The sequence below is a fragment of the Dermacentor albipictus genome, chromosome 1 (assembly GCF_038994185.2).
Source record: "Dermacentor albipictus isolate Rhodes 1998 colony chromosome 1, USDA_Dalb.pri_finalv2, whole genome shotgun sequence".
In the NCBI taxonomy this organism is placed as follows: domain Eukaryota; kingdom Metazoa; phylum Arthropoda; class Arachnida; order Ixodida; family Ixodidae; genus Dermacentor; species Dermacentor albipictus.
The window spans coordinates 252,237,791-252,253,571 of NC_091821.1; the positions used below are offsets into that span (position 1 = coordinate 252,237,791).

The 15,781-nt window shown below is 51.4% G+C and overlaps 2 protein-coding genes across 17 annotated transcripts in view; one reads left to right on the top strand and one right to left on the bottom strand.

Annotated features, from left to right (window-relative positions):
- Window positions 1–15,781, bottom strand: part of LOC135901226 (receptor expression-enhancing protein 1-like) — a 306,997-nt gene that overhangs the window by 239,514 nt on the left and 51,702 nt on the right. The gene's annotated exons all lie outside the window — the stretch shown is intronic.
- Window positions 1–15,781, top strand: part of Kdm3 (Lysine demethylase 3) — a 291,755-nt gene that overhangs the window by 191,214 nt on the left and 84,760 nt on the right. For 12 of the 14 annotated variants that reach the window (XM_065430826.1, XM_065430852.1, XM_065430876.1 and 9 more), the window contains one exon: window positions 7,058–7,142. In XM_065430826.1, coding sequence (XP_065286898.1) covers window positions 7,058–7,142 — 85 coding nt within the window. Of the gene's footprint in view, window positions 1–6,321; window positions 6,449–6,817; window positions 6,977–7,057; window positions 7,143–15,781 lie in introns of those variants that run through there. The other 2 variants (XM_065430896.2, XM_065430890.1) reach the window with 2 other exon arrangements.

Here is a 15,781-nt window from a genome sequence, read left to right on the forward strand (position 1 = left end):
AGAAACTTATTATATAAGAAACTATAAAATTTTATTGCAGAAAGAAATAAAGTTAAAACTTCAACCGTTTTCTTTTTCTTGCTAATTAAGATAATTAAGAGCTAGTTTTACCAACTTTTCGCTTTAGCTTCGCACAGGATGCCTTGAATCTACGCGGAGCGCCCGCGTGTGCTCGAAGCCCGACCGAGGCCCATCAATGAACGGGCCCGCCACGAAATTTCTACTAGAGTGTACTATATAACTACCGTAGTCTAGTACATTCTAATAGCGCGGCCGGGGCCTGCGCTTTCGGGTTAAGCCTGGGCCCGTGCAGTTGTCCATAATTCGCGCACTGGCGTATGTCGCGTACTTTGTCGCGTAGGTTGTTGAAAGTCAGCGCTTGTGGTGTCTTCTTGTCTCGTCTCTTGTCTACATTTTGCGCTGTTACTAGCAGGATGGAAAACCAACAAGTCCAAGCTGCTATTCTAGCGTACTTGCGGTGCTAGCGACAACGCGCCCGCAGCATGCACGCTGGCAGCAGGGCGGTCGACATCTTGGCCGCCCGTTCACGCCCCTCGGGGGTAGGCGGCCGATCGACATCTCCACTCGGCATTGCTGAGAGAAGAGAGAGAGAGAGAGAAGAGAAGAAGAGAAGCATTGCTGCTCTTCCGGGGATTTCGCGACGAGTGCTGCCCTTTGCGATGTCGGTCGGAGAGCTGCGCGAGGGCATCGTGCTTGCAGCCGCTCCTAGCTCGGCGCGTAGATGGTGTTGATTGGGTGTAACGCATTCGCTGAACGCCAAGGACGGTTTGGCACGGAAACGAGTTGTTTGGTCCGCTGCGAGTACACGCCAGTGTCCAGCTCGTACGCCTTTCGCTTCGACAGCTGATGTTGTCAAGCGTCACCCCCACTGCAGTCACCACTCGCCCACCGTCAGCGCTACATGTTCCCACGTGTAGCGTGGCGCGCGAGTTCGCTCTGCCGATCTCGGTGGGAGCACTCGCAGGGCGCGGCTGTTTTCAGCGGAAGCAGTGCGAATGAAGATGTGCTGCGCAGGTCTTGCGCAAGGACACCGAGCCCGATCTCGCGAGTTCGCCGACCTGCGCGCAGGGAGGGGAGCGGTGCGTGCCACACTGCGAGAACAGCTGCTCCTTTCCCGCGGCAGATGTTGGCGCACAATGGAACGCCGAGGATCTGCTGCCAGGTGGACAGCACTGCAAACATTTCTGCGCCGCGGAAACGCATTCGATTCCACTCGTGGATTGCAGATCGACTCTCTGCTGGCCGCACCACGGTTGCTTGTTTCCGAGACGGCGATATTCCGTGTTTGCGTAGAGTTACGCAATATTGCACATCGCATCAGGAATACCGTTGTTGTTGCTTTTTATCTTATTGGTAAAACGTGGAATACATGAGCTGCAATCGGTGGTAAAATAATTTCAGGGGTTTATGTCCCAAATTACGCGGGTGCCATGGTAGGCGCGCTCATTACTATAGGCTGGTTTTGTTTATGGCCTGCCGCTCAGCCGCTGAACGCGCGAACGGAACGGGGCTTGCCTTGAGCGTGCTGGCGGAGTCGCGCTCTGCTCATGCGCGGCCGACAGAGATGGTCAAAAGCGCCCGTCGATGCGAGAGCCGTTGGTGCTCTGCTGGCGTCGAGCCTTACGCCGTCTATTGCTTTCTTACATCGCTGCTTCACCGCCGCAAGTCCATGCAGTGTGTGCACGCTGGAAAAGTTTGGTTGTTTCACCGCGCGTTCATCACTCTGCTACCGCCAGAGGCTTGTCGCGGAATGTTAATGCGGAAATGTCGCAGCAGTTGATCACTCGGGACTTACGCCTACATGGTAGCGCAGAGAAAAATAAACACAGAACCGCAACTGTCTTATCTCTTTTTGCTGCTGTGTTTCAAGATTATCCACCAACTCCACATTGTACTATATCTCGCTTTACTGTTTTTTTATCTGCTCCATTATACTTACGCCTTGCATCAGTATGCAGTGTTTGCTGCAGAAGGATATGCTCGCAATCTAACGTTTCAAGATGGCATTTGTGCAGTTCCGGATAAGTAGAAGCAACGACCTTTAAAGTGCAACTCCGGCGTTTTTTTAGCCATATTAGGATATTGTCATTTTCAAATAGCATTGACACACCTGTCACCGGTAGCGTGGCTCAATTTGCTTAGAAAGTCATCAATAATTATAGATATCCAATAAACGAGATACCGAAACGGGTAGCTGATTCATGTGACATCACGATGAGTCGATGACGTCAGATCCTACACTCCCATAATGTTAACACGCAGAACGCGTGCTAAACATGCAGTATACGTGGCACTAACGCCAAAGAAGAGAAGCTGATGACATCTCCCGACGGCACAGGGAGCTTTTACAGTTTCCGAGCCATACAACGGCGACTTAAGCGACGATTTCAGCGACAGTGGTGGTGTAGTCTCTGACGTCACAAACGCAGGGTGACCAGTAGAGTCATGAGTCGGGAACGCAGCCAATCCTTAACATTCATTTTCAGGAAACTAAATGACTTGCAGCCATATAGTGTGGCGCAGGTAATCAGAGCGCAAAGGAGAACATATATTCAAAATTTAATAACATCAGTGGACATCGAAAAATAGCCGGAGTTGCCATTTAACGCTACTTACTGCTATACTCGGCGTGACTTACGATAAAGTATACAAGTGGTAACCATGCCAATCCGTCTTGCGTCTTTTACCTCAAACAACTGAAATGTATAGTGTACCTTAGCCAAAAGGACGCCCAGCGGTGCGCGTCCACAAATTGCGTTTTATGTTAGCATCCGGCTTCGTGTAGCGACATATTTCCCCTATTCCTTCTTGGTTTTTGTTGCCCACAATTGCTAACATGCTATACGTTGGTGTTAGCTCTGCCCTGCTGCTCTGGGCTGCTCGTTATATATATATATATATATATATATATATATATATATATATATATATATTTGTGTGCGTGTAATACGGGTTGGTCTGGGCCGGCGCGCGCGGCTGCAACAGTGAGCAGTGTTTCTTATCGGTTTCAGTACACGAAAACGGTACGAGTAGTAGTACGGCGAGGACCAACGAGAACGCACTTATCCTATTCGCTGGAATTGTCGCCCACTTCGCGGGTGTGGACATTGCCTCCTTTGTTGTAGTTGCTGCCGTTATCGAAACTCTGACCGGTCCAGCTGCCGGGGCCTCGTGACTCGCTCGATTGTTCGCACGCGCAAATGACACCTTCTCCGCGCGATTGCCATAATGGTGACCTTTCTTCGTGTAGGCGGAGGGGGAAATGCGATTTCTTCGTACCAGGTGCGCAGCCACGATTGATTCGCCGCAAAGGTGTTGGTGCAATCGGCCGCCGCCAGCAACGGTTCTTTCGGCAGAGGAGAAGCGTCAAAGCGTGGCTCTCAATTCGACGCGTGGGAAGGGCGCCGGCGGGATCGTCGAGGGCCAGTGCAGTGGACGGGGGGGGCTTTCGCCGACGTTCTCGAATTTCCAGTTCTCCCGTGAGCAAGAGGCCAAGCTGCAGGAAAAACAAGAGCGCGGCCGCGAATCCGCGCCTGCTCGCCGCCCTCCCCTGCTTGCGGGTGACGCGGCCGCTTTGTCGCAGCGCGAAGCCTTTGCATTCTGGCTCTCGGCGACCGTCTGAGCTGCAGTTAAAGCTCGTCGCTAGTAAATGTCTATCCACCATGTTGAGACAGTGCATACGGGACGCTACTCTTGTCCGGCAGTGCCTTTCAGCGCCGGGGAAGGTACAGGCGTAGCCTGACCCAGTGGACAACGCAAATGTGTTCTTGAGCGCGTTCTCGTCTGCTCGTCGCTTGTGCTATTACTCATGGTATCCGCAACCACATTGATACATAAGCTATGCTCTACGTTAACGTTACGAATGAGAATCGAGGCTTTAATGTTAAGAATAATGGCAATAACCGCATGACGCTGACCTAAACTCTTATAGTGTATCTATACTTGTATCTATATATATATATATATCTGACCCCTACCACTATGTTTACGCACGGTCAGAGCAGAATTGCAATGAGAAAACGAAAACAATAAAAACTTTTCTCTGCTCTTTGTGGTTAAGGGAAATGGAAGGCCTGCCGGGTAATTTGTTTCTTGTGAACGCAACGCACAGCGCGGGAACGGCGGCAAACTTGCAGCGAAGAGGGCGGGAAGGGCGCCACTGTGTTTCCTGTCGGTATCGACATTTCTTCTTACGCGAAATTCCTGAAATGATGAGGTCGGGGTCAGTGCGTATGATAGTGAGTATTTAATCTAATAGGGTGTGTTTGAAGTCGTGTTCTGCTTATGTGTCAATGTGTTTGTTAAAGCGTTATGTGCAGTTATACAAGGAACGCTTTCATGGCGGCGCCATGCTACAGCGCAGCCTCATTCTTAATCGTAACATTAATGGCGCCATTGGAGCTACCCAGTTGCAACGCACGCCCTTTTCATGAGCTGCAAATTTTCCTCCTCTTTTCACCGCGCGCCCACTATGTTCGCCTGACCACTGCGGCTGATGCGGCGCGTCATGTACCACGACGCCGGACAGCCTAGTTCGGGGTCGAGTGTTCACGTTCCGAGCGTCAGCCGTGCCCTAACACGCAAGGGAGAGCCCTTTATGACTGTAAGCCAGCGCGACCTCGAAGTATTGTGCGCAGATGTGGCCCCCCTTTATACGGAGTGTGCAGTATTTTACAATAGTCTGTTAGAGCCTTGAAAAACACGAGATTTCGTTGTCTGGGAACGCCACCGCGAGGAGCTGCTGTACTTCTGGCTCAAGTTAATGAAAATACGGTATTTGAAATTAAATTATTATGTTTGTTCATAGCGGCGGAAGCTGCATATGAACATATTTCGAACAAACTACACATTAGGGGCTAAATACATTGTTGTTCCACGTAGCGTTGTCCCACACGGCCCGATGAATAAATTTTGAGGGAAAATTATAAGTACCACAATAAACATAGTTGCTCCCAGTTAGGCGCTGGTTTTCTTGAAACTGCTTCGACTCTCAGGATTATACCCAAACGATACCTAAACGAAACGCCTTCGGGCATTGAAGGTGATGAAATAAATAAATGAATAAATACGGCTTGCTCACCGACAGGCTTCAATGTTGCATCTCAAACGTGTACGCTAACATGTGTAACCAAAGTTTCGCGCGATGTCAGATCTCTACCAGTATTCTAAATCCTGACCAGCAAAAAATAACCGTTCTGTCAGATCCCTTGCTCTTAATACTTGGACGCTGGCGTCGCTGAAACAACATGTTTACTGTGCGCTTTGTTTTCCCTTCCACCACTGAGCGCTCGCTTAGTGTCATTTCGTCTTCGTGTCTATGGCGCTCCACGAACGCCTGCCGCACTGGAGTTGGTGCGAATACCGCGTTCTGTACCCGTGACTCAGCCGCCGCTTGGCTGAGTCAAGGCGCCTACAGTAAGGTGCAGAGTATTCAAAGGGGCGAAATTCCCAAAGTACGGCTCTCCAGTGCGCCTCTCCGAGGCCACGGCAACGGGCTTTTTGAAGTCTGTACCCGTACGCGGGATGCGCTGCGAAATGGCTGCTCTCGGTGGTTTTGTTTTGGGCCGCCGTTGTTGTCGTTTCTCTCGAGCCGCCCGCGGGTCGTTTCTGGGTGTGACGCGTACAAGGTCGTTGCGCTCTGCAGCGAGGCAGGTCCGTGGCCGGGACCCCTGCCAAGACGCAGTTCAAGGCTGGTCGCTCGTCCACGCAGGACGGGAAAACCGGAAGAATGCACATCCTGCGTGCGCAGCCGCCTCGGGCGCGCGACGCGTTTCCGCCGGTGGTGGATCCCTCCTCCTCCTCCACGGGCCGCTGCACGCGCTGCTGGTCGGAAGGCGTGCCTGTTTGGTAGCAACGAGGCTTGCATATGCGAGCGTAGTCTTTCCCTGGTGGCGCGAAGGCCGCTTGCACGGTGTGTGGCCTCGAGGTAGCCCCGCTACATTCCAACACTGGTGTGCCGCAGTCCGTTCAGAGCCGTCCGTTTATCATTTGGAGTGCATATAGCGTGAGGTCCACAACACAGAAAATAGGAGACACACGCGCATATACAGGAGATAAGACTAGTCGGGCGAGGTTGTACGAGTGCACGAGTGATCTAACAGGGCAAGGAAAACGAAGACAGAAGACGACAGAACAATTCTCAACTTTCAAATTCCAACCAAAGTGTCCCCTCGTCTTCTTCGCCTTCCGTTTGCCGTTAGGCCGCGCATGAAAAAGAGGAAGAACGCCCACATGTACGTATCAGAGCCGATTCCGCAAGATAGCGTGCGTGAAACGCGTGCCACCCGGCCACGTGCACTGATGCGTGGGACACGTTGACTAAAGCCGCGAGGACCTGCTTACGACACGAGCGCGAGCGCCCAATTTTTCTCTTAAGTATACGTGGCTGCCACGGCATCACGTCAGAACGGCCGGCGCATCTGGGCCGGTGAGTACGCCTTTCGGCTACTGATCTCCGATTCCATTCGCGCTTGCCCTTAGCTGCTCTTTTGACCCCTGCTTACGCACCGCCGTCTTGCAATTTATTTGCGCTATACCAAGATGGAAGAAGACGTTCTTTATGATTCCTTGTGCGCCCTGCGGGGTGGCATCGTCGCAGCGAGTGGTCGTGCGTGTACCAGAGCTCAGTAGCTCGAAAGGTAACGCTGCATATACGGTGTTCCGTTTAGGTTAATGACGCCTCCGGAGGTCGGCTACCCCATATTGGTTGAAACTTGGACTCCACTGAAAGGCCTTTCGGAACATCGCGCGCCCAGTCGCGAAACGGCCCCTTCCGACACCGTTCGTACGCGCCTCTGATTGCTTTTGGCGTATGCTTGGACTATTTTTTTTTTTGCATCATAGTTATAGAACAGCGCCTAAACGGGACGAATGTGTCGTACCTTTGTTGCTGCCATCCGCCTGTTCTTGCGCTGTTCCATTTGTGACGCTGCACGCGCAGTGTCCTTGTATTGAGGTGCGTGACGTTTATTTGGTCGGTTATTTTTCCCGCTTAATAAGTATTTCTCTCTTTTTTTTTTTTTTTCAATTTCGGCAGGAGCTTACCGTCACAGACGACACCGTGCTTGAGGAGCACAATGAGGACCCGTGCCTGGTGCAGATGAGACTGATTGGAGACGGTGGTAAGTGCGCTCTTCTATACTTGCACGTTAGGTACTGGTGTGGTCGTTTTTGGGTTTATGAAGAAAGGAGCAATTGCTAGCCGTGCCGCGCAGCCAATTAAACTGTTGCAGGATGCGCGAGACCGTCTTCTGTATTGTGCGCTCGTGACTGATGACACGTTCTTCGAAACACTGCAACGTAGCTTCGTTTCTTCTTTCTTTTCGCGTTCCTGTCTTGAAAAGGCGTAGTCCTTTTTTTTTCTTTCTTTCTTGCGAAATTCGGTGTCCTTAGCATATGCTATGTGCCAGGCGTACCCGTGAAACTGACGTGAGTGATCGAACACCGCGGCCGTGATTCGTTGCAGGGCTGTTTATGATATTATTATTATTATTATTATTATTATTATTATTATTATTATTATTATTATTATTATTATTATTATTAAGTGTTAACACGGTGCGTTATCGTGTATCATGGCCTCTATAGGCTGTCTCGGAACATTGCTGTCTCCGATACCGGCAATCCGCCTATATAGGTCAGCTTCGAGCTTCTTCCTGCGGCACCGTCCTATATCTGTGCCCTTTGGGCTTCCTCTCGCTGGCGCACATTGGTGGTGAGCGGCTCGTTTCCATTTTGTTCGCCTGAAGGTTACGCTGAATTCGTTCGTGTGGCTCCCGCATGGACTTGTAGTAGAAAAGGAAAGTTCGGCGTCTACCGGGTGTTTCTTTTTCTTTTTCAGTTTAGGCGTTTTTCAGCCCAGTAGACCGAAAAGTTGTTTGAAACTGTTCGCTATTTTCCCGAAGCTGCATGTAACGGGTGCATGCGAGTTGTTTATCTTTGGCTTATGAATTCTACACTTTTGTAGAGAGTGTTGGACCGGTCGTTCTCCGATTTCCAAGATATCATAATCTTATTTGTCCTAGTTAATTGATTTGCGTTTGACGGTTCCTAAAACAAGGGGCTCGCATGGTCGGACGACTTGCGGCAGTATTTCGCGTTTCTTACTTTTCAAGGAAGCTGGCCTGCTCAGAAAGCTCTAATCACGCTGGTCACAAGTTCCTGAAGGCGGGTTCATGAATTTCCGGTGTCGGAAACAGCCCTACCACGCGAAACGCAGTCGTTGTTTTTTGGGAAAGTGTTACTGGCTGCTCATTACGACTGTCTATGACGCAGACAGCTTTGCTACAGCGACGTGAGCAGTCCACGGGGCAGGCTCTACTGTCGATCTCCAAAAGGCGCGCATTCTGTTGACTTTTCGAGCGTGTACGTGTACGTGTAGCTGCGTCTTGCCACGTCCCGCGCCCTGTAAAGTTTGGAGCCGATATTGCGCCGTGTAGAAGCAAGTGAAAACTTCACGATGTGGCACGACTGTGGCCATGACGTGAACCACGTTCTACTGCGAAATAATAAAAAAAAGGCGGAAAATACTTGCAAAGCTCGGTATTCAGAATGCGCTGTCATCTGCACGTGTTCGCGTGACGGCATTACTTGTGACGATACGCCAGGCATCTGTGACATTTGACGTGTGTCGCATTCAAGGTGCTTATCGGTTTCTGTTGGAGAAATAACGCTGCTCCATCCTACGATGCCGGCGGGAAGCCTAAATTATTGTGGTGCGAAGCTTAGTTGGGACGAGACTGCCTCTTGATGGCATATGTGCCCGTGCCGTCAATACTATAATGAACCTGTTTCAGTAAAAGCCAGGAGGCTCGCGAATGCTGCTTGCATGCGTATCAAGTCTTTGTGCTCCTTAGCGGACATTGTGCGCAAAAAGTTACTCTTCAAGCGTATGATTAGCGAATATTTGTTTTTATTTAATTACTTTAAGGGAGATTTCGCAATTGCAAGAGCGTTAGCGCTGGCACGACCACTTGGTAGGAATCCTCGACTAGCCCCATATAAGCATGATAAATGTGTGTTAAATATCTTGGGCGAAATGCAGCGCTCATAAGTTTAACCGGGTCAGCAGTACATTTTGGCCACAGATAACGGTATTTCGAAACGAGGCTTCTAGCAAATGGGTACGCTTTGTGTGCTGGCTGATTTCAGTTTCGCGATTGCAACGTGCCCCATAAATTAAATAAGGATAATGTTAAATCCTAACTTAATAAGTGAATGTTGATTGTGTTGCTAATTTTGTGGAAGCTGTTTACCTGATGTCTTTGAAGGACCATAATTTATAACAGCAACATTCTTGTTGAGTACATTATGTTCTTACTAAAATTGAAGTAACCGCAGGGTTCGTCCAATTTATGTGGTTGAGCGTTGACAGCGCCAACCGAAAGAGAAAAAAAAATATACAGAAAAACGCCGAATTCTTCTTGTGGCATTCGTTTTTACCCAAAGAGGGTCGGTGAAAGACAGTTTGCCACAGGGCTAAAATAGTGATCGGCGCGCAACTACGAGCCTAAAAAGGAGCCTGGAAAGGTCAAGCTCACGCTCCTGCCTGCCGCCAAAGCAATCCTTGGGCCTAATTCACGCAGCCGGCATTTGCTCACCGTCAGGGAGGCGGCGTCCGTCAGGAGAGAGAGCGTTTCTTCGCCAGGTTTTTGAAGGGAAACGAGCGAGAAAACGCTCTCTCCTTAGCGGACGTCGGTGCCCCGCATCCATTGGCATCCGCCACGTGGTGACGGGACAAATGACGACTTTGTGAATCAGGGGGCCTTACGCCTGCCGCTGCGACGACAGCGAAATGCGAGAGGGGGGGTTACAAAAACGGGTCGACGGAGCCCTGATCTAGACCCCTGCAGTTTTCGCCCTGCGGCCGCTGCAGTGGGTGAACTGTACGCGTTCACTGTAACGGTAACACGGGCGTCGGATCTGCGTAGTCTTTTATTATTATTATAAGTATTATCATTAATATTTGCGTTACTCATTGGTGCTCTCTGTACAGTCAATGTGGCAAATGTTATTTTGTGTTCGTGTATCATACTGGCTATTAATTCCAGCATAGTCATGCCTTATGATGTGCTCTTCCTAGGCTTTCGCTTAAGCTTTCTTATTCTGTCTATTGGAACAGCGGCATGCACATGCCGCTATTCAACACTGTGGTTGCTTTGTCAGTCTAAACTTATCCAGTGTTTATCTTAGTGTCCCTTTAAGTTAGTGTTTTTGATCTGTTTGAAAAAAGCCGATGTGTGTAAGTTCGCCATTAGCTGCAGATGTCCGATTAGCATTGGTGGCCAAACACTAATAAAAAATGGCCGATTTATAATTAATTGGTTTGCCGAAATATCCATAAGTGATTTTCGTTTTGTCCGCTCCTTTGCATTATATATTTGCATTTTTTTTTTCCCCTGAAGAGACAGCCGCCGCTGAGACACACGGTGTAGTTACTCGTAAGCCAAAGAGTACTGAAAGCTTCAGGCGTGCCGTTATTCCCTCAGAGATTTGTCTCTCTTAAGTGGATCACCAAGCAGCAGTGAGCTGCCTTCTTTCTGCATAGTCTCTAAAGGTTCGACGTTTAGTATTTCTTATACAGCGCTCCGATACTTCATATACAGCGCCCCTCGGAACAGACTCCCATAGCGCCATACCCAGTGTAGCCGGACGCGCGGCAAGCTTGCAGCCTGCGAAAGCGTGTACAATCGCCGGCAGCAGGGGCGACGCTCAAGAGGGCAGGCACACTTCCTGCTTGGCAGTCGCCGAGCGCTGCGCTATCTTGGAGGGAGTGCGTGCGCATTCGTCGTCGTCGCCCCCCCCCCCCCCCCCCTCGCATTGCCTGAAGAGCTAGCGTTGCGTGACGCGGTGGTTGCGCCCGCTTTCGCTCTCGAGGTCGTGCCTGCACGTTACGCGTTTGCGACAGCGCCCGTACGTAATGAAGGCTCGCGCCGTCTTCGTTTTTCGGCCGCCGACCGGCCCAGAGTCGTTCATCCTCCGGTTTTCGGGCGTTTCGCATTGCCTCATTCTCTTGGCAGCCCAGTATCGCGGTTCCAAGAAGGTCGCGTCAGCGTTCTGTCCGAGTGGCGGTGGAAGGCACGTCGGCCGCCGCCACGTGGGTGAAGTGGGGTCGCTCGCCGATGCGCCGCTTGTTGTTGGGGGCGTCAACCTGGAATTCTTATTCCGTTGACGCGGCTAACCACGTGGCGTACATCACGGCGCGTAAGCCCGCTCGCAGTGCACATCTGGAGCACCTCAATCGTTCTCGAGCACGTAAAACGCTTGTTACGGTGTTGAACACCGTAACAAGACATGTTGAACCAACTAGCCCAGTTACGGTGGCCAGATGTAGGCGTGCCTCGTGCCGTTCAACGCTACTCCGCTTCATGACTGCAAACGTGGCGGTGTGATCATGCGCCGGTGGCAAGCGTCGTGTGTTGCTGCGGCCGTTTCACAGTGGAACTGCGGCGCTGTTATCACTATTTAAACTGTAAACTGTCATTATAGTCGCACCAGTGACAGTACATATTTGTGGGCGCAGCATAATTGTCCCACTTGCGAAAGTGACGTGCTTATACCGTCATTCCGCTGCTTCTTGCCGCTTTCCAGAAGCAAAAGTTCTAAAAGGACAGTACACACGTTGAACAGGAGCGTACGGAGAGGGCGCCGTAAAGAGAGAAACAATTCCTTGCACCATTCGGTGATCTATGATAAACTCCATAACATGAGTACAGTGCTTGTTTATAGCATGCAAAATAATAGCTTCGACACTTGATGATTATATATATGTCATAGCACAATTTTTTGATCGCAAACCAACAACATAGAGCTCTTACAGCAGACCAGATTTAGGCACAGGAGGCACGGTACTGCATCGCAGCTGTCCCAGCGAACGCCCAAAAACAAACGTCACGAGAAAGTGATAGTATCGACAAAGGTTATCGTGTAAAAAAGACGTCTTTTGTTTATCGTTTGAAAAATACGTCTGTTTGTTGTCTTTTCAATCGAGCGGTGTGCACTCCGGTGGTCACAATGTCACTGCCAGAGCGCGATTAAACTAAGCGAGCTGCTCGCACAAAGCAGTGCGTAATTCCGCACGAATATTTCCGGAGTATCAGGAAAATAACGGCCTACTTGAACGAAGGCTCTGCCACGTCGTAAGGTTTGTGGACTTTTTTTGTCCGCAGTCCAGCCTGTCTAGCCGCGGGAAGCGCATATTGTTAAAAGAAAGGATTTTACATTTTCCGACACCGTTTAGAGCTGCAGTGCCTCCTTCCTTGCAGCGTGTTTGACCTTGAGGTGACCTTTGTCGCCACTGCCGCGCGGCCCACTGCTTTCAGTTTCGCTGCCGCGCCCTGCACTCTCGCCGGGCGGATCGACACGGGGCGGGGAACCGTACGTCGGGCACGAAACGCGCACTCAACGAGAAGCGGAGGAGAAAGGACGGGCCAATGTAAATATGTCTTCGACCCCGTCCGCTCTGCATTCCTGCCCGGTGTTGGTACCTCTCGATGATGGCGAATAGTTTTCTCTCATTTTATCTATTCATTCGGCTGCACGCGAGAGCGTGGCCTGCGTATCGAAATTTGGTTTTGTTTGCTTCCTGTCAGCGGGGTTGGTTGACGGCAGAGGGGTCGCGAAAAGACAGGGGAGGGCTCGGTGGAGCGCTCTAATCCTTCGGGGAGCCGACGCTGGGGAGGGAGGGGGGGGGGTGTTTTCCTTTTTTCATTTACCCTCTTACACATTCCTGAGAGCCGGGAAAGAACTGACATAGGAGGAGTGGTGACGGAGGCGCAAAGGCGAGTGCTTCCAGCTATTTCCTGCGCTGCAGCACGAGCGAGCGGGGAGCGGCGCCCATTCAAAACAAGCAAAAGCCAGCAACGCGAATGATGACGACATGAAAGACAAAATGGGACGGAGAAGGCAAGCCGGCCGTTAAAGAAAAGAGAGAACAAGTATCGGTGGGGAAGGGCGGTGGGGGGCGCCTAAACAGAGGGAGGCGAGTGAGAGCGCGGCCGCCACAGTGGCAGTTGTGCGCGCAGAAAACTCGGAGAAAAATGTATAGATAAGTATGGCAGTGCGCTCGCTCGCTGCTTGGAGAGCGGCATCGTCTCCAAGCTGCCCCTTCGCGACGGCTGACTGTTCCATACCGAGCAGGTTTTTCTCGTTGAGAGGTCTTGGTGGTGCTTTCCTTCTCTCCTTCGCGCTTTGTCCCTATGGCCGCCCCCCTTGGAGTGTTGGCTGGAGAAATTCGGGGCTGTAATGGAGAGCTTTTTTTTTCCTTGGTCTGCGTGAGGAGGGCTCCACTACCTCTTCTCTCCTGCTCTGGCGGTTTTTTGCTTCGGCTGACGTCTCGGCGCACTCTTCCGGCTCACCTGCTTGCGCGGCGGCCGAAAAGAAAACGAGTTTTGCGTTGTCTGTGTGATCACATCGTGGGAAGGGGTTCGCGGACAGTGATGCTGTGGGGGAACGGGACTGGCAACGCCTCGCTCAATGTTCCGTTCTGAAGCACAACTTTTTCCTCGCCACTCTTGTGCGGCGATGTCTCATCTGCGCGCGCATCCCTGGAAAAAATCCGCAGCGTCTGTGTCACAAAATGGGAGTCTGTGCACTGTGAGCGACTTGGTTGGACAGGCAAGACATCTTTCTCGTGTTGGCTGCGCCATGCTTGCGGCACCAGGTTCATGCCATCTCGTCGTGTCGTGTGTGCTCCTCATAAATGAAGCATGTCAGTGCTATCTTATTTTTTCCTGTCCGCGCCAGACCCTCCCCACGCTAGAGGCAGGAGGACAGCATATCGCTCTTATCGCTGCTTAGTCCACTTGGAGCGGACCAGAGTTCGGGTCATCTGTGGCGGTCGGGCAACGCCCGCGGTGCCAGATGTGCTCGGGAAGCCAGCCGGCTGACAAGGTTAGATTGCCGGGCCCGTGCGCCGATTAGCTGCCTGCTTTTTCTGCTACCCACGCAGACGGCGTGGGTCGGTTGTGCGCTGAACTGGTCGCTAAATCTGGACCACGTCCGCCTCCTGCTTAGTTATCCGTCATGCTCCGGTATTGCCCGCCAAGCACGCTCCGTCGGGGTAAACATACACGCCGAGCTGAGAGCGCGCACGAGGCGTCTCTGTACCGGTGTGTCGTCTGCAAGCGACGGCCACCGAGGTATCCGGGACACTAAGACATAACCGTTGTGGGCAGGGTGTGTTGATCCTTGTGCAAATCACCATGCATGGCTGCCGACATGGAGTCTTCGCGGTAAGCGGGCACGCGAGATGTAAACGTACGATTAGGTTAAATGAGGCCGTGTCACAGCGCCGTCAAGGTTGAAATAAGCTTTACTGGTAGGACTGATTTTTAACGCTGTTCCCGGAGGGCTCAGGGGCTGCGGGCAGCGGCGGCCGCGTTCGGATGGATGAGAAATGCGTAACAGCGCGTGTGTCTAGAGATCTACGTTCAGGTTAGAATACTAGTTTAAAAAAATTATGGGGTTTTACGTGCCAAAACCACTTTCTGATTATGAGGCACGCCGTAGTGGGGACTCCGGAAATTTCGACCACCTGCGGTTCCTTAACGTGCACCTAAATCTAAGTACACGGTTGTTTTCGCATTTCGCCCCCATCGAAATGCGGCCGCCGTGGCCGGGATTCGGTCCCGCGACCTCGTGCTCAGCAGCCCAACACCATAGCCACTGAGCAACCACGGCGGGTAGAATACTAGTTTGTTAGTTAATCCGCAGTCCTTTACAACGGCGACCATTATTAATCAGAAGCGAAAAATGGGCGAGTTGTTATGGAAGCATGGCTGATTCGGAGCGCGAGCGACTAGGACAAAAGCGAAGGCACGATAAGAAACAAGACACAGGGCTGACTGGCAAATGAAGGTTTATTTGAAAGGGTAAAAACTGCGTTTCATGATACTGAAGTGGTTTTTCTAAATGCGACTTAACACGTGGCAGATTTCTTGGTGCGTGTAACACCAATAATTCAGTTGCCCATCGGCGCTATGTCTCTTCTCGTGCCTTCGCTTTTGTCCTAGTAGTTCGCGCTCCGAATTGGCCATGCAGACTTTTATTAACCGCAGTGTTTGGCTGGAGCGTTACGGATATGGCAAATTTGTGCTGCACCCGTCGCCCTTACTGTACAGATATTATTCTCCACATGTACTACGCACACGCGCTCCCTTTCCGTTCCATTCGCGTCAGTGAGTCTGAGTGTGCTGATGCATGAGTGCGCGCGATAAGCTTTAACGCCCATAACAGGCGACCAATTTGATAGGACGGGCGGACGCTTGCGGTGGTTGAGAGCTTGCTCTCGCTTCGTCGATTTCTTCAAAAGGTCGCGGGATCGAATCCCGGCCACGGCGGCCGCATTCCGATGGGGGCGAAATGCGAAAACACCCGTGTATATAGATTTAGGTGCACGTTAAAGAACCCCAGGTGGTCGAAATTTCCGGAGCCCCACACTACGGGGTGCCTTATAACCAGAAAGTGGTTTTGGCACGTAAAACACCATAATTTTTTTTTTCGTTTTCTTCAAAGGCGGTTGCGTCTTGCGTGCGAAGGTGGTGCGAGGCCCGGATTCCGCTCGTTTCAACATCACTTTGGTGGTAGTGACGGCAGCCCTGTGGCTGGGTGATTTTGCCGCCGCGCAACCAGGCCGTTGTTCATCTATTGGTTTGTCAAAACCAACTTTTGCAGCAGGCTCATTGCGGCTGCCGAGCACAGCTTGGAGCGACGCGCATAAAGCTGGCCAAAGCGTAGCGAAGGCTTTCCTCGTGCCTTCCCT